Source organism: Panthera uncia, chromosome D2 (assembly GCF_023721935.1).
Source record: "Panthera uncia isolate 11264 chromosome D2, Puncia_PCG_1.0, whole genome shotgun sequence".
NCBI lineage: Eukaryota > Metazoa > Chordata > Mammalia > Carnivora > Felidae > Panthera > Panthera uncia.
In genome coordinates this window covers 44,593,482-44,614,079 of record NC_064818.1, presented here as the reverse complement: position 1 = coordinate 44,614,079, position 20,598 = coordinate 44,593,482, and the positions used below count along the sequence as shown (strand labels likewise).

Below are 20,598 nucleotides of genomic sequence, written 5' to 3'. Positions count from 1 at the left end.
CCCAAATCAAACTTCTAGAGCTCAAACCTATAATGCATGAGATACAAAATATACCAGATATGGGACACCTGGGTGGCTCTGTCTGTCAGTTAAGCGGCTGACTCTTGATTTCGGCTCAGGTCTTGATCTCAAGGTTGTGAGTTCAAGCCCTGTGTTGGGCTCCGTGCTAGGTGTGAGGCCTACTTAAAAAGAATGAAGTTCAATCCATACCTTGCACCAAATTCAGAAATTAACTCATAGACCTAAATGTAAGTCCTAAAACCACGAAACTTCTAGGGGAAAACTTTTATGACCTTGGGTTAAGCAAAGATTTCTTAGAAAAGCACACTCAGTAAAAGAAAAACATTGGTAAATTGGGCTTCACTAAAATTAAAAACTTCTTTTCTAAATACACTCTTAAGAGAATGAAAAGAAAAGGCACAGACAGGGAGAAATACTTGCAGAGCATATATCTGATACAAGACTTGTATCCAGAATATGTAAAGAACTCTCAAAACTCAATAAGGAAAAAATGCACAAATGTATGGCCAACTCATCTTTGACAAAGCAAGAAAGAATATCCACTGGAAAAAAGTCTCTTTAGCAAATGGTGCTGGGAGAACTGGACAGCCACATGCAGAAGAATGAAACTAGACCACTTTCTTACACCGTTCACAAAAATAAACTCAAAATGGATGAAGGACCTGAATGTGAGACAGGAAACCATCAAAACCCTAGAGGAGAAAGCAGGAAAAAACCTCTCTGACCTCAGCCGCAGCAATTTCTTACTTGACACATCTCCAAAGGCAAGGGAATTAAAAGCAAAAATGAACTATTGGGACCTCATCAAGGTAAAAAGCTTCTGCACTGCAAAGGAAACAATCAACAAAACTGAAAGGCATCTGACAGATTGGGAAAAGATATTTGCAAATGACATATCAGACAAAGGGCTAGTATCCAAAATCTATAAAGAACTCACCAGGCTCCACACCTGAAAAACAAATAATCCAGTGAAGAAATGGGCAGAAAACATGAATAGACACTTTTCTAAAGAAGGCATCCAGATGGCCAACAGACATGAAAAGATGCTCAACGTCGCTCCTCATCAGGGAAATACAAATCAAAACCACACTGAGATACCACTGCATGCCAGTGAGAGTGGCTAAAATTAATAAATGAGGAGACTACAGATGCTGGAGAGGATGTGGAGAAACAGGAATCCTCTTGCACTGTTGGTGGGAATGCAAACTGGTGCAGCCACTCTGGAAAACAGTGTGGACGTTCCTCAAAAAATTAAAAATAGATCTACCCTATGACCCAGCAATACCACTGCTGGGAATTTACCCAAGGGATACAGGAGTGCTGATGCATAGGGGCACTTGTACCCCAATGTTTATAGCAGCGCTTTCAACAATAGGCAAATTATGGAAAGAGCCTAAATGTCCATCAACTGACGAATGGATAAAGAAGATGTGGTTTATATACGTAATGGAATACTACTTGGCAATGAAAAAGAATGAAATATGGCCTTTTGTAGCAACGTGACTGGAACTGGAGAGTGTTATGCTAAGTGAAATAAGTCCTACAGAGAAAGACAGATACCATATGTTTTCACTCTTATGTGGATCCTGAGAAACTTAACAGAAGACCATGGGGGAGAGGAAGGGGGGATACTTACAGAGAGGGAAGGAGGCAAACCATAAGAGACTCTTAAATACAGAGAACAAACTGAGGATTGATGGGGGGTGGGGGAGAGGGGAAAGTGGGTGATGGGCATTGAGGAGGGCACCTGTTGGGATGAGCACTGGTGTTGTGTGGAAACCAATTTGACAACAAATTATATTAAATAAATAAAAATAAAAAATAACAAAAACCAGAGTATTTAGGATAAGCAAGTAACTATAACAAATTCTTGGAGTCCTAAATCTCCTTCTTCTGAGCCATCTTGAGACACTGGTTCAGAGAAGCTTATGTAGCAAAGCTTCCTGGAGGCATCAGGCTTCCCCCTGCTCCGACTCTCCCCGCCTCTGTGGCAGTGCTCACACCCCACGAATGACCATGGCAGCCACCGAGCCATGGGTGCAGACTTTGCTTCCCGCAGGTGCACACACACTTGTCTGGCTTCGGGCTCTGCCGCCTCTGCCCCATGACTCCCTTCCCCTCCACCTCCACCTCCACCGCCCTGCTTCCCAGCGGCTGCACGGGCTCCCAAGGAGCAGGGCTTGTGTGTGTGGTGAGGGCTCCAGAAGCCATCCTGGGGTCCCGGCACGCTTGTCTCCTTGCTCATCACCCTTCTGAGCTTTGGGCCTCACAGGCCTGTCCAGACTACTGGCCCTGCTCAGGTGCCCCCTCAGTGAGGACATACCCCACCCTGTGCTCCAGCTCTCAGAGTACTCTTCTCCATTTCCTGGCCCTTGGTGGCCTTGCTGGGACCACTGGCAGACTGATCCCACCAGGCTGCCTTCTCTGTGAGGGGTGACAAGAGCATGGGGTGGGTCAGAGCCCAGAGCAGGGGACTTTGAATCCCAGCCTCTGCCACGTAGTAGCCGTGTGAGTTCAAGCAAGTTCCTTAATCACTCTGTGCCTCAGTTTCCTTGACTGAGGAAACTGCGGAAAGTAACGGCACCTCCTGCCACACAGTCTTTGTGAAGATTAAAGAATCCCAGGAGGACGGTTTTGTCCACTTAAGTGTCTGCAGCTTCTAGAAGAGTCCCGGGCAGGTACCACGCACTCAGGAAGCACTTGCTCCTGTCTCCATCCCAGGGCTGCAGGCTCTAGCAAGGGGGTGTCTTGGGTCTCACGGTTCTCCCTAATTGCCACCCCACCCCCTCGAGAACCCAGGACCCTGGGACTCACACCCCACCTGCAGACAGTCCCGCTCAGGGTCGGTGGCTCTGGGACCAGAGGCTAGTACTTGGGTGAGTTACATATTGCAGGATGTTGGGGATGAATGAAGAAAAGATCATTCTTGAAAAGCCTTTAGATGAAGTTCAGTATAAATGGTTTTTGTGTACACCCTAAAGATGAGTTCATTTATACATGAAAACGTGAGAACCGCTGGAGCTACATTAGGGAAAATTTAATGACATCTGTCTGAACTTTCCCATCCTTCTGTGTTTAGATGCAATGTCTAGCTGCGAGTGGGGATGGGTGGGGAATTCTAGAGCGTTTTGCTCCATCCTGGTTTGACAGCAGGCCTCCGTAATGTTACTGCTTGTGGAGAATCAGGCCTCCTTTCCAGGCTGGGGAAGGAGGCCTGTAATGTCAGAGCGGACGTTAAAAGCATAGTGATGTTGCACTTTGCGCAGAAGAGGCGTAAAGCTGATGCAGAACAAAATACATAGGCTACTCTGGGTTCTGAACTTCTCCCAGCTGGCCTCCGATGTGAATGCTCTTTCCTTAATAGTGCCCGGGGATGCTTCTAATGATTTCTGTTTTGATGCGGAAATGTAACTAGGTGGAAACCTACAAGGGCCCCAAAGATACACATGTGGGGTGTGAAAGGAGTGGCAGCAGGTGGGAGGGGGCTGCCAAAACGGAACCAGAAGCTTGGCTGTTGCCGACAGGTTTGGGAGAGGCGGCCTTCTCACAGGGCAGGGAAGAACAGGCTAACTGGCGTTGGGGTGGACAGTGCTGTGGGAGCGTGTGCCCCGGTATCCGCACGGGGGTCCTTGCAGTAAGCCTGTGTCTCCCTGTCTTGCAGGTGGTACCGGGGAGCGGGAGAAGGTTCCGGCCAACCCCGAGGCGCTCCTGCTCATGGCCAGCTCCCAACGTGACATGGAGGACTGGGTGCAGGCCATCCGCCGGGTCATCTGGGCCCCACTGGGCGGAGGTACTGCCCGTAGATCGCATGCTCACCCTCTAGAACCCTTGCCTTCAGGTAATCATGCCCCTCCGCCCTGCACTGAGCCCGCAAGACCTCTCTCACTCGGGACCCACTGGCTGTGTCCCTAGCTGCTTACAGCAGGCAAGCCATGCTGTCCTCTTCTGCTGCCGGCCCCCGACAGTCACACCTCCACTTTACTGGACAGGCAGCAGAAGGGGAATCGGGGCCACCTTTCAAAACATGCCCTCCTCCAGCTAGAATCCTGTGGCGTGTGCATACTGCCTCCCTGCGTCCAGAGCCCTGCTGCACAGCAGGTGTTTTTGAGGTGGTCTGCACTGGGTCCCGCGTCCTTCCCTCTGCTGTGCCTTCCTACAGCCACACAGGGCCCCTGCGCGGCCCACACAACCAGCTCCTTGTTTCTGAGCTGAGAGCAGTGGTTGCCATTTACGCACCTTTATTGAAAACACTTATCGGATGCCTGAAATGTACCTGGTCATATTCCGGACACTCGGAAGTTCAGTGATAAAACAAAATAGAGGATTCCTCCGCCCTCCTCTCCCGTCCATTGTCCAGTGGGAGACGGATAATAGGCAAGTCAAGGTGTCACATGATTTTGAGTAGAGAGAAACACAATAAAGTAAATTTAAGTAGGATGATAGAGGGGATGCTGTGTTAGATGCTGTAGCCTAGCCAGCTCAATGAAGTGGCCAGGAGAGCCAGGGGAGTGCTGGGCAAAGAGCATTCAGGCAGAGGGGCAAGCAAGTGCAAAGGCCCTGAGGTGGGAGTGAAAGATTTGGACACAGAGAATCTCAGGAAGGCCAGCGGGTCTGAGGGAGTGAGGACAGGAGAGTAGAGGACATGAGGCAGGAGAGGTCCCTGAGGCCTTGGGGACATGGTGGGGATCTCAGATTTTGTTCTCAATCGATGGGGCACCAAGGAGGGCTCTGAGCAGGAGACAGACATGACCTGACCCAGATTTGTAAAGGGCCCTTTGGCTGCCATGTGAGGGGTGGAGCAGAGAGAGACAGGAGTGGACACGGCAGGCTGAGACAGCCATCAGACGGGGGTGACGGGGACATAGGCTGGCGTGGGGGTGGAGAAAACAGTGAAGAGGGCTCAGCTGCAGCTGTGTTCTGAAGGTAGGGCTGCCAGGGTCTGCGGACAGACACAGGATGCAAGAGAAAGGAAGGGTGGCCCCCGGCTGTGTGGTCGGTGCCCCTCTGCAGTCGTCGTGAAAAGAGCTTTTAGAAGGGGTCACCATACTGGCTGGGCTATGGCCACCAATTCCCTGCTGAATGTGGAGACCATGTGACCATGAGAGCCATGGTCATCCTACCTCCCCCGCACAGTGTCTGAGTGCTGCACATTTTGGGCAGGGGCGGAAGCTCACCTTTCAGGGCTTGGAGCCCGTCTCCAGACCCAGTGTGCTCTGTAGGCTGAGCCCCTCCCTTCCCCACTCACCTCGCCAGCTCTCTTCTGCTATTCCCGGCTGTGGCCTGCCTGGCCATCTCTCCTAGAACCACTGATCCTCACATAGAAGAGTCGATAGCACTTGGAAAGTCAGTTTTTTTCCTGTGCTTCATAAATGCCCTCACACTGTAAGTCATGGCCTCCCTGCCTCCTGAGGCTCGTGGCAACTTTGACCCAAGACCCAGGCACACTCAGGGATTTCTGCGGACTTCACAGACCTCCTTGGGTGCAAAGTGGTTGGAATTGAACCCATGGAACAAAATAGAGCCCAGAATCAGACTCTCATGCAGCTGGACTTTGACTTACAACAGACGGCACCTCCGAACACCAGAGAAAGGAGAACATCATTGTGATCTTGATTAGAGAAAGCTTCTTTTTGCAGGAGTTATAAAAATCATTAATCTTTTAGGAAAAGATCGATAAATTATGCTCTACACAAGGAAGAGCATCTGTTCGTTAAAAGGTAGATTAAGAAAATGAAAAGACAAGCATCTAGGGTGGGAGAAGGTGTTTGCACCACATACAGCCGTCAAATGACTTGTTCCTCAAACCCCTACAAACCCAGAAGGCAACGACAGACAAGCCAGTAGAAACTCCGGCAAGAGACTCGAACAGGCGCTTCACCAAGAAAGAAATCCTTGTGACCAGTGAACACAGGCTGCGGCGTTCAGCCTCGTTAGTCATCAGGCAGGTGCATGTTAAACCACGACATGCCACTTGTAGTCACCCACCAGAAAGACTGAATGAAAAAGGCGGTCAGTTCTCGGAGGTGACAAGGACAGAGCTACCTGCACTTGTGGGTATTGCCAGGATCTGCAAAAGTTGCTATGCACCCCGAGGCCCCGCAGTGCCACCGCTAGGCATGTCCCAGATAGATATATGTGTGCAGATATGCTGGGGACTTGGACACGTCACACGTTCACAGCAGCCTTACCCATGATGGCCTGACCCTAACCAGGGGTTTAGGAACGATCCAGGGGCTCAATAAGTATGATTCATTCTTGCAGCAGGAAACTCTATAGCAGTGGAAAAGAATTACCCACAACTCCACCTAATGCATGAATCCTAAACACCTACCATGGGACTAGGAGGCTCGGTAACATGTTATAGGTATAATTCCATTTGTATAAAGTTGAAAAACAGGGCAGAAAGAAAACTGTACTATTTGTAGGTGGGTAATTGAGCAGCAGAAATAAAGAAAGGCAAAGAAACAAATGCCATAAAAGTCTGGATAGAAGTCTCACTTACACAGGTGTTCATTTTACAGCAATGTGGTAATCTGCAGGTATATGCTTTAAGTACGTTTCTGGATGTACGGATACTTCACTATATTAAAAAAACAAAAAACAGAGAAGCTCAAGGCTGAAGTGTCTATGTAATTTGGCCAAGACAACCCAGCTACTCAGGGAGCAAAGCTGAGAAACAAAGGTGGATGTTCTAACCCCAGAGGCCATGCTTTGACTCAGACCATGCAGGGTGCTGGCACACCCATCTACTCTATTCATGGTGCCAGCTTCTGGCCACACATCTACCTCTCTCTCTCTCTCCCCTTCCCTCCCTCCCTCCCTCCTTCTCTGTGCTTGCTCAGAACTGGGACCCTTTGCAGAACCCAACATAGAACCCAGATCTGTCCCTCCCTCAGGTCCCCCAGCATTTACCAAATTTCTCAGACTGTGTGCTGCAGAACTTGTAAGATTTCAAATAGGAACCGTCATCAAAGGCGCTTATCTCCTTTCCACCAGAAGCATAGAGGAAACGCAGCAATCGCAGGGGTTAGCGACGGCAGACATGTCTGGGCAAGCCATGGGCACTCACAGGTGGGCTCAGTCAGCCTCTGCAGCAGGTTCCTGGCAAAGCTGTTATTAGCCTGGGTTCCCCTGGAAAGGAGGCTTAGAGGATCAGTCCTTCTTTCACTGTTAATAACGGAGTCCGTGAGCCCTTTCAAGCATGTTTGTTCTGGCAGAGAGCAGGCCACCTCTGACAGACAGGAATGGGCAGTGTGCCTGCTGCAGTCAGAGGCAGCCACGGCCATCCCCATGGAGAAGACTGGAGGCAGTAGACCCATGGGGTCAGTGGAGCCCGTTACTGGCGATGGCCTGCCCAGAGGTGGCAGTCCCTCTTATCTGGGCATTCATTCATTCATTCATTCCGCCAGTCATTCATTCACTTGCGGAAGTATTCTAGGAGCCAGGGATACAGCAGTGAACAGGACAGACAAGGTCTCTACCCTCATGAAATGCACATTCTAGGAGAGAACAGGTAACAAGCCGATTGCAGGGCTCCGTGGAGAAAGGTGAGGGGGGAAGGGCAAGTAAGGGCTTTGGAGGTTGGAGTTTCCTGACATTTGAGTAAAGGAGCTGAAGGGTGACATACACATATACCTGGGCAGAGAGGTTTGGAGGCAGGGGTAGTGGGGTCCATGTTGGAAGAGCAGCAAAGAAGCCAGTCTGCCTGGAGCAGAGTCTGCGAAGAGGGAGAGAGCAGGAAGTGGGTCAGAGAGGTAATGGGGTTTAAGTCAGTAGGGCCTTGTTGTCACGGTGATGACTCTGGCTTTCCCTGAGCGACGTGGTGCCCTTGCTGGGTTTTGAACAGAGAATGGCAGAGCCTGACAGGGTTCCAACGGGATCCCTCTGGCCACCTGTTGAGAATAGATCCCAGAAGGCAAGGCCAGAAACAGGGAGACCAGCTAGGAGCTCATTATCCACTAATGCAACTGAGAGACGATGGCAGCTTGGCCCGGTTGGTACTGGTGATGAGAAGTAATTGAATTCTTGATATATTTTAGGGTAAAGCCAGTGTAAGTATTTCCCTGCTGGAATGGAAGAAAGGTATAAGAGAATGAGAGAAGTCAAGGGTAATTCCAGGATGTTTTGATCTAAGCAACTGGAAGGATGGATTAGCCATTAACAGATGAAAAAGACCAAAGGAAGTGCAGTGTTTGAAATGAAGCGTGAGAGTTCCCATTGGGCTTAGTCTCAGATACCTGGTAGAGGCTCAAGTTTGTTATTATTATTTTTTTAACGTTTATTTATTTTTGAGAGAGGATGAACAGAGTAAGGGCAGAGAGAGAGAGGGAAACACGGAATCTGAAGCAGGCTCTAGGCTCTGAGCTGTCAGTACGGAGCCCAATGCAGGGCCTGAACTCACGAACCACAAGATCACGACCTGAGCCAAAGTCAGACACTTAACCGACTGAGCCACCCAGGCACCCCTAGAAGCTCAACTTTAAGTGTCCAATAGGCAGTTTAACATTTAAGTCTAGAGAATTGGAGAGAGGACTGGGTTGGAGGGGGAATTTGGAGGCTGTTGACATATAGATGGGGTTTGAAGCCGTGAGGCTGGGGTGAAGCACCATAGAGCCAAGTGTAGAGACATCAGAGGACCAGGGCTGAACCCTGAGCTGCTCCCAGGTGAGAAGTCAGGGGCAGAGGAGGAGCCAGCAGAGGGGGCTCAGGAGAGTTGGTGAGGGGGAGGAGCCAGGAGTGAGTTGGGGATCCCGAGGCAACTGAAGGGAATGTCTAGGGAGGAAGGGGCAGTGACAACATGCACTGTGGACAGATCAACCAGAAGAGATCGAGCATAGTTCATTGCTGACTTGGGCAAGCGTGGTTCTGGTGGAGTGCTGAGGATAGAGCTTGATAATAGCGGGCGTGAGAAGGGGTAAGACAAGGGGAAATGGAGTGTGAGAATAACCGACTGTTTCAAGAAGTTGACTATAAAGGGAAAGAGAAATGGGACAGTGGCTGGAGGGGAGGTCAGGTAAAGAGAGGGCTGTTGGGTTTTTTGGTTTTGTTTTAAGTTGGGAGACAAAACAGCAATGCAAAAGACTGATGGTACTGGAGAGGGAGAGAAGAATGGCTGGAGCACTGATCTCTCTTGTGGAGATAGATGCAAAGATCCTCAACAAAATACTTACAAATTGAATCCAGCAGTATATGAAAGGATTATACAAATGAGATGAGATTTATGACCAAATGAGATTTATCCCAGGAATGCAAGGGTAGTTTAACACCTGAAAATCAACAGTTGTAATACAATAATGGAATTAAAGACAAAAACCACATGATTGGGACGCCTGGGTGGCTCAGTCAGTTAAGCATCTGACTCTTGATCTCAGCTCAGGTCTTGATCTCAGGGTTGTGAATTCAAGCTCCCCCTCCCCACCCCCATTGGGCTCCCTGCTGGGTGCATGAACCCTACTTAAAACAAAACACCACATGATCATCTCAGTAGACTCAGAGAAAGCATTTAATAAAGTCTGGCACCCTTTCCTGATGAAAATAAACAGCCTAGGGATGGGCGTAGAAAGAAACTTATTGAACTTGATAAAGAGTATGTATCTACAAGAGACCCAAAGGTAACATCATACTTGTGGAGGAAGACTGGATACTTATCCTCTGAGATCAGAAACAAGGCACAGATTCTCACTCTCCTCACTGAAATTCAGCACTGTACTGGAGGTTCTGGCCAGAGCAATTAGGCAAGAAAATGACATACATCCAGATTGGAAAGGAAGAAAGGAGTTAAAGTATCTCTTATTTGCAGATAATAGGATCTCATATACAGAAAACCTTAAGAAATCCACTAGAAAACAATTAGAAGTCATAAAACATTCGGCAAGACTGCAGGATATAAGGTCAGTATACACTAATCAGCTGTATTTCTGTTCAGTAGCAATGAGCACACCAACAATGAAATTAAGAAAACTTCATTTACAATAGCATCCCAAAGAAGAGAATACTTAGGAATAAATGTAACAAAAGAAGTATAAAACTTACTATTCTGAAAGTGACAAAATGTTGTTAAAAGAAACTAAAAAAAGACCTAAATAAATGGAAGGACATCCCATCTTCATGGATCAGAAGACTTGACATTGTGAAGAGGGCAATGCTCTCCTGTAGGTCTCTGGACTTCTGTGCCCAGCTCTGGGAACATGGGCCCTGGAGCCCCATCGGGCAGCAACTCCTACCCAGCTCACCATGAGAGGAAAGAAGAGGGAACCACTGAGTACCCAGGGTTACCTGGCATCTGGCAGGTGCTTGCACGGATGAACCCTTGCCTAGTTATCTGGAGAGAGCCTGCAAGCCCTCTGGGTGTGATAGGACGGTGCTTGGCAAAGCCAGTTGCACTGATGGGTGAAAGGAGGCAGAGTGAGCACAGATTCCAGCATCAGGTTGTGTGGTCTGAGTGTGATCTGGCCCTGCCCTTTGCTGGCTGTGTGACCCTGGGTAGGCCTGTTACCCTCTCTGTGTCTTTGTCTGCAAAACGGAAGAAGAATGCCTTCATTGCAGGACTGTCGTGAGAATTAAGAGAGAAGACGGACAGACGCAAAGTGCTCAGCGCTCTCTCAGTACGAGGTAGCCCTGGAACATTCAGCAAACACAGCACACCTGCTGTGCGCAGGCAGGGGAGGTGGCAGGAAAAGAGGTCGGGGGGAGCTTCCATCCTACTCCACAAGACGGCCACTAACCAGGAAAGCAAGTCACAAGGCACAGAGCAGTGGTTCTCAAATGTTAGCTAGCATCTGAGGCACCCCGAGGAAGGCCTGTGGAAATGGGACTGCTGGCTCCACCCACGGGGATTCCAGCTCGCTTGGGCGATGCCCTCGAATTTGTATTCCTAACAAGTTCCCGGATGCTGCTGGTGCTGCTGGTCCGGGGCCCATATTCTGTGAACCTCTGTGTTTTGGAAGGGTGGTGAGTGCTGTTGAAAGAAAAACAAACCCGAGCAGTTTTAAATACAGTGATGAGGACGGGACATTCAAACAGTCTGGGAGGTGAGAAAGCCAGCCAGGATGTCTGGTGGAAGCTGGCCAGCCAGAGGCAACAGCCTGGGCATCAGCAGAGCACGTCTGATGTGGTCCTGAAGCAGCGTGGAGGGTGGGTAGGCCGGAGGGGTGAGGGACAGGGCAGATGGGAAGGAGCCTCCCGTACCCCTGTGAGGACTTTGGCTCTCACTCCTTTTTTTTGTTTGTTTTAATTTTTAAAAATACTTATTTCTGAGAGAGAGAGAGCAGAGAAAGGGGAAGACAAAGAATTTGAAGCAGGCTCCAGGCTCTGAGCTGCCAGCACAGGGCCCGATGCGGGGCTGGAACTCATGAACTGCAAGATCATGACCTGAGCTGAAGTCAGACGCTTAACCCGACTGAGCCACACAGGTGCCCTGGCTCTCACTCCTAAATGAAAGGGGGAGGGTGCATTGGAGGGCTTTGAGCTGAGGCGTGATGGCATCTGACATATAGTTGAAAAGGGCCACTCTGACTGCTGGCCTGAGAGGGACTAAGGCGAAGCCAGGGACAGGTATACACGGACTAATCCAGGCAAGAGACATGGGTGCTTTCACTATGATGGGTGACAGTGAAAGTAATCAGGTTCTGTATCTGTTTGGAAAATAGGACTGACAAGCACTGGGTGGGGGTGTGCGAGAGCAGGGACAGTGCAGGTGACTCATGGGGTGTGGGTGAGAGGTCTTGGGGACAGAGCTGTCATTAACCAAGAGCGCAGTTCAGGTTTGGGAGGCCGCGGCCCGACCACAGTTCCATTTGGACACTTCTCAGTTTGAGACGTCTGTTTGTCATGAAGCCAGGGCAGGTGCTGTGTTGGATGCAGGAGTCGGGATTAGCGCTCAGTAACTAGTAGCATGGTAACTATGACACTCACAGGCCGCCAGGCACTGCCTAGCACAGCCCAGAAGCTCTCTGCCCCAACCTTATAGGCAGCAGCACGGAACGACAGCCCTGGGGCAAGGAACCCAGCTTGGGAATGGTGTCCCTGCCCACAGTGACTGCCCTGCACTGGGGAGGGGTGTGAGGGACCAGCAGCAGGCCCACAGTGGCCATCAGAGCCTTGTTGCCCCAGCCCGGTTGTATGTGGCTCTCACAGGCCGCTGGAGACTTTCCTCTGACCCCCTGGAGCCAATTCTCCTGCTCTTCGGTTCCTCAGAAATCAGGTGGTAGAAGGAAAAAGAGGGGACAAATGCAGCTTCCAGAAGCCACAGGGCAGGACACTTGACATGGAGAAAATTCCAGCCTTGGGGCAAGTTGGAGGGACACAAAGCAACCTTTTTAGTCCAGCTGGAAGTGGTCACTGTTTGCTAGAATGACCTCTCCAAATAGAAGCCCCTCGAGGCACAATCCGGTTCAGAATGAAAGGTCACTGGCCCCAGCCCAGGCTAGCAGTGGTGGAGCCCGAGATACTAGTGGACCACTTCTCCCCCGTGCTGCTTGCCCAGCTCTTCTAGGAGATGAAGAAGAGAGTCTTATTTCCGGTTTCCCTGAATGTTGACCCACCAGGCCCAGAGTCCCTAGCTGGGCCTTTCTTGGCAGCCCTTCCAAAAGGGGAGAGAAAGGACTGTGACTAATCTGTGCTGGGCTTCAGGTCACTAAGCCAGCAGATGGGCTGCTTGAGCATGAATCTGGTACCTTCAGCCTATCCTCGTATGCTCTGTGGGTCCACAAGCCAGGTGGAGGAGATGCCTCAGCAGGCCCGGGACCCTTTCCATGCCCCAGGCTCACAGAGGGCAGATCTGGCCTCTTCTGGGCTTAGGGGTTGGTTCACAGCATCCTTGGGCCTCCTTCCCCTGTAGTGCTTCTGGAGTCTGTGAGCTTGTAGGAGAAATAGTTCCCAGCCACAGACCCCTCTGACAGGATGGCAGGGAGCCCGGGGCCGTTTACGGGGAGAACAGAGAGGGAGGGCAGATAACTTGCCTTGGGAGAGCCCGGCACACCAGCAGTGGTGATTTACTGGGGTGAATTCAGGACGCTAACCGTTCAGCTGCCTCTTACCCACCTTGCCAGAAGTCCTCCTTCCTTCCCAGTGGCTGTGAGGGGAAATGCCCCATCAACGTGGCCTGCCTGGCTTCTGTTTGTGCTAAGGAGAGCTCAGATCACAGACAGGGCCAGGAGAGAGTTTGTCATGGTTACTGTTAAGATGAGGCCAGTGGAGGGTTAGTGCCAGTGACACTGAGCGGTGCCCCGGTAACCCCAGCCACAGGGGAGAAGTTGGGCAGAGGTAGCCACTCACCAGGGCAGCTAACATTTATTCAGCATGTTCCTGTGTCAGGCTCTGCAATAGCCCTAGGAAACTGGTCATGAAAACCTTTACAGGTGGGGACACTGGGCAACAGGGAGACTCAAACGCTTTGTCCAGGTCACAGAGAAGTCGGCAGGAAGCTGGGTTCTTTTTATTTATTTATTTATTTGTTTATTTATTTATTTATTTAAATGTCATTTATTTTTGTGAGAGGGAGAGAGACAGAGAGCACGAGCAGGGGAGGGGTAGAGAGAGAGAGAGAGACAAAGAACCCGAAGCAGGCTCCAGGCTCTGAGCTGTCAGCACAGAGCCTGATGCAGGGCTTGAACTCTCGAACCGTGAGATCATGACTTGAGCCCAAGTCGGACGCTTAACCGGCTGAGCCACCCAGGTACCCCAGGAAGCTGGGTTCTAACCCAGGTCTGCTAGAGCTCAGAGCACCCCCTGCTGGATGCCTGCTCTGGAAAGTAGGATGCCAGGGGGCCTCCAGGTGATCCTATGGCCAGGTTCCCTGCCTCTTGTGGCTTCCAGGTGGCCTTGGTCATTCTCCACATCAGTCTGAGGAGAGACAGAAGGGTCTCATGCTTGCTGAGTGCTACTCTTGCCAGGGGTTAGTTGTATCAAAATTACATTATAGAGGGAGGCAGAGAGGCCTAGAGAGGTTTAGCAATTTGCCTTACAGCACACAGCAGAGCTGGGGGCAGGGGCAGCTGTCCCCAGGGTGAGACCTTCAGTGATTCTGTCTCCCTCTCTCTCTTTCTCTCCCTGGGTAAGCATCAGAGAGCACCATAGCCTCTGGATCTGAGTTGTCTTGATGGGAGGGACGGAGATCATGGGGAGGCAATCAGACTGAGGAAAGAGTCCCCGAGGTCTTGGACCCGGGGCCTGTTCGACACACAGCTCAGAACTGAGGGCCACCCCCGCTGAAGAGGTCATCTGTGTCCAGGTACTTGTTTGAGAGGACAGAGCCTCAGCTTCCTGGCCTTGCCCCAAGAGGACAATTTTTTTTTAATGTTTATTTTTGTGAGAGAGAGAGAGAGAGAGAGAGCAAGCGGGGAAGGGGCGGGGGGGGGGGGGACAGAGGATCTGATGCAGGCTCTGCGCTGACAGCTTTGGCACTGCCACCTGTGAGCCAAACACCAGGGCTTGAATTTACGAACCACGAGATCATGACCTGACCCAAAGTTGGACACTCAACCAACTGAGCCACCCAGGCACCCACCCCTCAACGGGACAATTTTAAGACTCTCTCTGAACATCCAACCCTAATAGGCTCCACAGCTAAAAATGACCCCCCGACATGGGGTGTGTTATCCTGGCTGGGGCATAATCTGGTGCCCATCTGAGTCCAGAGCCTTCTAAATGGCAGGCACTTGCAGACTTCCAGCCATCTGGGGAATCTGTGTGGAGTGGAAGGGATTCCCTAGAGACTGGCAGGTCTAACCGCACAGGTAGGGGAACCAAAGTTCAGGAGGAGAAAGCAAAATGGCATCAGAGCCCACATGGCCACTGGGAGGGTCCGCCTACCCCCAGGGTAGGTGACTCTAACTGAGCCCTTGGGTCCTTCCCTTGAAGGTGGACAGTGCTGCTCAGACCCAGACGGTCCCTGGGTAGTGGGAGCCCTAGGCTTTTCTGAAAGGTTTAGGGCGGGGCATTCCTTGGCTTGTGGCCCTCACAGGCATCATGAAATGCCCTTCCTCCCTTCCTGTGTACTTGAACTTTGGGAAGGGAGAGCCCTGAGCCCCTCCCCAGAACCCAGGGCTAAGGAGGATGTGAGCCCCCACCCCCATACTAGTATCTAGGCCGGGACTAGGGAGCCTATGTGGCCTGTAGCACAGAATTTAAGGAGGGCAGCAAAAGCCTCAGTGATCAGGATGAATGTGTTATTGTGATATTTGCAATGGAAATTAATGCAAAAGTCCATTACATTAGTTTCTTATTGCTGCTCTAACAAATTGCCACAAACTTAGTGGCTCAAAGCAACACAAACTTATCCTGTCATAATCGTGGAGGTCAGAAGTCAGAACGGAGTCTTAGCTAAAATCAAGGTGTTCGAAGGGCCTGTTCCTTCTGAGGGCTCTTGGGAGACCCTGTTCCTCGCCTGTCCACCTCCTAGAACGCTGTTCACATTCGTTGGTTGTGGCCTCATCACTCCGGTCTCTGCTTCCCTCCTTACCATCATTACCTCTTCTGTAGTCAGCCTTCCCTCTGCCTCCCTTTTAGAAAACCTACCTGGATAATCCAGCACAATCTCTCCATCCTTAATTTAATCATGTCTGCAAAATCCCTTTTATTAGGTGAGGTAACACAGTCACAGGTTCCAGGGGTTAGGATGTGGACATTTGGGGAGGGGGGAATCATTATTTCTCCTGCCACGTCTACAGTAAATCTCAAAATTTCAAATGAAGACAGGATCCGGGGGATTAGGGCGAGACGCTCACAGGATCTGTGCCAAAAGTAGGGTTGCAGCCTGTCATTACTTAAAGTTTTGATAATTTGTTCATCATGGATTTTTTTTTACATTAACTTGTATTTGTTAAAACACTGCAGTGAAATGTTTACCTTGCTTATTGAAGTTTTTGATACCTTAAGTTTTGCGCAGGTGGGCAGTGCCTCATTTGCCTCATCCTGGTCCCCCCTTGCTTCGGAGAGCACTGGCTGTGTACTGCACACTCAGCTTTCAGATGAGCCCCCCACCCCTTCCAGCCCCAGGGCTCCCCTAAGCTCCTCCCTTACAGAATTTGGCCCACAGAACCCTGTGAGTCTCTATTCCTCCTGCCTGGTGCTGCCACCCCCCCCCCCACCTTTGCTTTGCACCTGCCCCCGCTGGTATATAGACCAGGAGGAGTATAAACAATCCAGTCTTCAGACTTTGGAAGTATGGGCTTGTGGGCCCATTTCACTGGGACAGAATCCCGCCCTGGAAAGAATGTATCTTTAAGATACCTATCTTTAACTTGTCTTAACGTAATTTAAGTCTGGATGGGAGGTCTGGCACTTACTAGCTGTGTGACCTTAGGAAAATTCTATAAACTCTCTAGACTTTAGCTGCCGCGTCTGTAAAATGGGGACATCAATACTCACCTCTCTGGGCTGCACAAGACACCTTACTTAAAGGTCGAAGCACCAGCTCTGAAGCCAGGAGCCCAGTGTTAGATCCGAGCTCGGCGCTCCCTCCCCACCCCCAAGCTGGGTGACCCAGACAGTTACCTGGCCTTCCTAGGTCTCCACTGCCCCACCTGGAACACATGCCTCCCAGCCTGCGGGGAATGGGAGCTCCTAAAGCGAGTCCTCGTCCCCCCTGTTGGAAGGGACCGTCATTGGGAGCTGCTGGCATTCATTCCTCCGGAGCCTACGAGCCTAGTATCGCGGAGCGTTCGGGAAAAGGGGGTGAGACGTGTGAACCCGGAGCTCTTCCCGGGGGCCGGCTTCAGGCGTGGCATTTCAGGAACTCGCAAGTGCCGGGCCCTCCCTCCCTCCAGGGTCCGGGCCCGGGGCGGGCGGCGGGCAAGACGCTACCTGCGCGCGTGCCGGGCATTCCTGCCCCGCCGCGCCGCCGCACCGGGCGCGCCATGGGCCTGATGCCGGCCTCGCGGGCCTTCTCCCGGTGCTGCGCCTGCCCGCGGCCGCCCTGCCGCCTGCCCGCCTGCTGCGCGCCCGCGGCCCCAGGTAGCGCGGGACCGGGTGCGGGGAAGCGGCGCCGCGGGCGAGGAGGGCGCCGCGCATGCGTCTCGGGGGCCGCGGCGGGGAGCGCGCGTGGGTCGGGGTGCCCGCGGCGGGGCGCGGGGCTGGGGGAGCGGGGCGCGTGCGTGTTCGCGGCGAGAGGCCCCTCCTATCTTGCGCCCGGGGTGGGGAGGTGGCGGCCCGGAGCCGAGCGGGGATTCTCCAAGGGTCATCCCCACCCCCGCCACTACTGAGGGGACGGAGCCTGACGGGAACCCCGGGCTACCGACTCCGAACCCAGTGCTCGCCCCACGTTTGCCTCCCTAGGCCTCGGGAAAGCCACTGCGCGGCCTGGCTGCCACCGGGAGGATAGGGATCCTCTGCCCTGGGGCTGGCTCACCCTGGGCCCTACCCGGCGAGATGATGTATGCTTCTTGCTGCCATTCTCTTTCTTGCGCTGATGTCAGCTTCTTGGTTGGTGAGGCCTGGCTAGAGCCCAGCCTGTTGGTTTCAGCCTCCAGGGCAGTTCTGAAGCTGTCAAGGCCCCAGAGCAGGGCCATGCACATGGGCACATACAGCCATGAAAGGGTGGGTTGACAGACCTTGGAGGGGAGCTGAGAGCAGGAAGGGACTTCCCCAAGTCTGAACCTCTGGAGAGAATTTAAGAACGTTTTTTCCTTGTCTCTCTTCCCCGACTGTGGCCTAGTCCTCCACTCCTGGTCCCGCCACCCCCAACTAGAGAGAACCCTAGAGGAGCCAAAGCCAGCCTGAGTTCTCTTGGGAATCAGCTCCAGAGAGGGAAAACCAGGCCCTTTCCTGCAGAGTCCTTTGAGCTGACAGAGCCCAGGGCCCTAGGCCGGCCCTCCTGGGTCAAGAGAAGGCCACATTCACCAAGCACCTGCTTTGGTGTGCCTGCTGTGGGAAGCTCTCCCATGGCTTCTCACAGCCCCACGAAGTGGCAGGGAGACTGAGGACTGTGCCCAAGGTCATCCAGGACAGGGATCTGAGCCAACTGACTGCCTGGTCTGTGGCCTGTGACTTCCTGCTTCTTCAGGGGATTCTGGGGAGAGGGGAATGAGGGCTAGGGTTTGCCAGGGGGAGCTGGTAGGGAAGGAGGCTCGGCCCAGCTCTGAGCCTTCCGACAGGTTCATCGAGAGGAGAGGGAGCCACTGCCAGTTTCCTCTCTGGTGGCAAAGCCAGTACTTTGTGAAGAGTGTGGGCTGGGGCCTCGAGGAACCCGCACACTGGCTGGGTTTCCAGGGATCTGACAAACCTACTGGAGCTGGTTCTTGGCAAGGCTTCCCCTCCGAGATGTGCCAGGAGGGCTGAGGGAGTTCAGTGTGGCTGTTCTGAGCCCTGCCAGGTTCTTCCAGAGAGACCCTGGCAAGGGGAGTGGTGGGCAAGGAGAGTGAGGGAGGCCAGGCCCTGTAGCTGGAGTGCAGGTTGCTTCCAGCAGTACAGCAGGAGGAAGGAAACCCTAGAGGGCTGGGCTGGAGTGAGCTTTCCCGCAGCACTCCACGAAACTTCTTTCCTCAGAGGGTGGTGAGGGGGCAGCTTGCTCCTAAAGCTGGCACAGAGTCTCATGCAAAGGTCCGCACAGCCCTGCTGGGAATGTGGGGTCAGTCCCAGGCCTGGTGGTGCCTCACAGCCCCCTGCCTCGGGCAGGGCCCTCAGGGCAGCCCCTTAAAAACAGTACGATGATCCCATTTTATAGATGGAGAAACTGAGGCCCAGGAGAGGCGGCCACCTCTCTGCTCAATAGCTTAGCTGGGATGTATACCCAGACCCGTGCACATTGAGGCTCCGAATCTTTTTATGGCCTACAGTCTTGACCACCACTTGCTGCCCGTGTCTCCACTCCCACCCGTAGCCCAGTCCTGTCACCAAGCTCAGCGACTTACAGGGCCTCTGAGGCACTATCACCGTTTCCCAAAGTCCCTGAGCAACATAGGAGGTCAGTGCTCACCACAGCACCTGGTCCTTGCTTCTTCAGCTATGTTCCCTCATGTCCACCCTCCAAGCCCTGTGGTCCACATCAGACCCCCACCCAGCAGGCTGTCTCCTGCTCATGCCTACACCCCGGTTTCAATGTCACCTCCTCCCCCAGATCGCCTCTATCTGGAAGCGCCAGGGGCCCCGTGGCCTTTCCTGGCTCTCCCAGCCCTGTTTAGGGTGGGGTGAGTGGGGAGGAAGGCCTCACGGGGAGGCCTTGGGTGTGTTGAGATTGGGAGGGGGCCGTCAGAGTTGAGGGTGCTGCACGAACAGTGGAGCAGGCTCCGAAGCGGCTGCCCTGTGTCTGGCCCATGTCTGCACCCCAGAGGGAGGTGGGGGCAGAGCCTGGCCTGCCTGCCAAATTGCCTTTTATCCTGGGGGAGGGGGTTGGGAGGGGGGCAGCAACGGGCATTCGGCTGGTAGGGTTTACACGTTTACAGCTCTCGGGCCGCACTAAGGCTGTCCTCTACCTAGAACAGGGTGAGGTGCAAGTGCGACAGTGACAGAAGGGTAGATGGGCAGAGGGACAGACAGACGGATGGCATTTGGCCCCCGGATGGGAGATGGGAGAGCAGGAAGGGCTAGAGCCCAGAGGAGGCTGAATGGGATTACCCCAGCTTTGTGGATCTCTGGAGGACGTTTTAGAATTCTGCTCCGTGTCTCTCTTCCCTGACTGTGGCCTTCGGTCCCCTGTGAGCCCAGCGAGGGGCGCCGAGTGCGTGAACTCTGGATCCTTCACTCAGTGCTCCTTGACCTCTGCCCCCAGTCCAGCGCCAGCTCGGGGCTGCAGAGGGGCAGGTGTCTTCACACATCTGTGGTAGAGTGCAGGGAGAGAAGGAGCGAGAGCTCTGTGGTTATGCTGAGGGGCTGGGACAGCTCCCACAGGAGGGCACGTCTGAGCTGTTCCCCAGCGCTAATGGGAAATTTGCACAGACTGAAGAGGAAAGAGACCTCTGGGTAGAGGTCTGCTCATGGGCCAGGCAGCAGCAAGCAGGCGGATTTAGGACGCTCAAGTAGCAGGTGAGGCTGACAGGAAAGGAGGCAGGCACTGAGGGTGCAGTGCCAACTCACCCCCTCCCCTTTCGGGGACCCTCTGCTCGTGGGCAGTTCCCCCTGCGTGTCCTCTGCCCCGCTCGTTTGAGTTTCCAGAAGTGGAGTGGCTGGGTCGTCTGGTAGTTCTGTTGTACGTTAAAAAAAAATTTTTTTAACGTTTATTTATTATTGAGAGAGGGAGACAGAGCATGAGCAGGGGAGGGGCAAGGGTGGGGGTGAGGGGACACAGAATCTGAAGCAGGCTCCAGGCCCTGAGCTGTCAGCACAGAGCGCGACCCAGGTCTCGAACCCGTGAACCGCGAGATCATGACCTGAGCCGAAGTCGGATGCTTAACCGACTGAGCCACCCAGGCGCCCCGTGTTGTACGTTTTTTAAGGCACCTCCCTAACTTGTTTTCCACAGCGACTGCGCCGGTTTACTTTCCCGCCAACAGTGCACAAGCCTTCCAGTTTCCCGACATCCTCGCCGACACTGGGCTGTTCTCTGGGGTTTTTTTTTTTGATAGTAGCCATCCTAACGGGTATGAGGTGGTATCCCACTGGGGTTTGACTTGCATTTCCCTAACGACCAGTGATGCCGAATCA

The 20,598-nt window shown here is 52.7% G+C and overlaps 1 protein-coding gene across 4 annotated transcripts in view; it reads left to right on the top strand.

Annotated features, from left to right (window-relative positions):
* Positions 1-20,598, top strand: part of ARHGAP22 (Rho GTPase activating protein 22) — a 128,860-nt gene that overhangs the window by 96,042 nt on the left and 12,220 nt on the right. For 2 of the 4 annotated variants that reach the window (XM_049646279.1, XM_049646282.1), the window contains one exon: positions 3,683-3,811. In XM_049646279.1, coding sequence (XP_049502236.1) covers positions 3,683-3,811 — 129 coding nt within the window. Of the gene's footprint in view, positions 1-3,682; positions 3,860-20,598 lie in introns of all 4 variants that reach the window. The other 2 variants (XM_049646278.1, XM_049646280.1) reach the window with 1 other exon arrangement.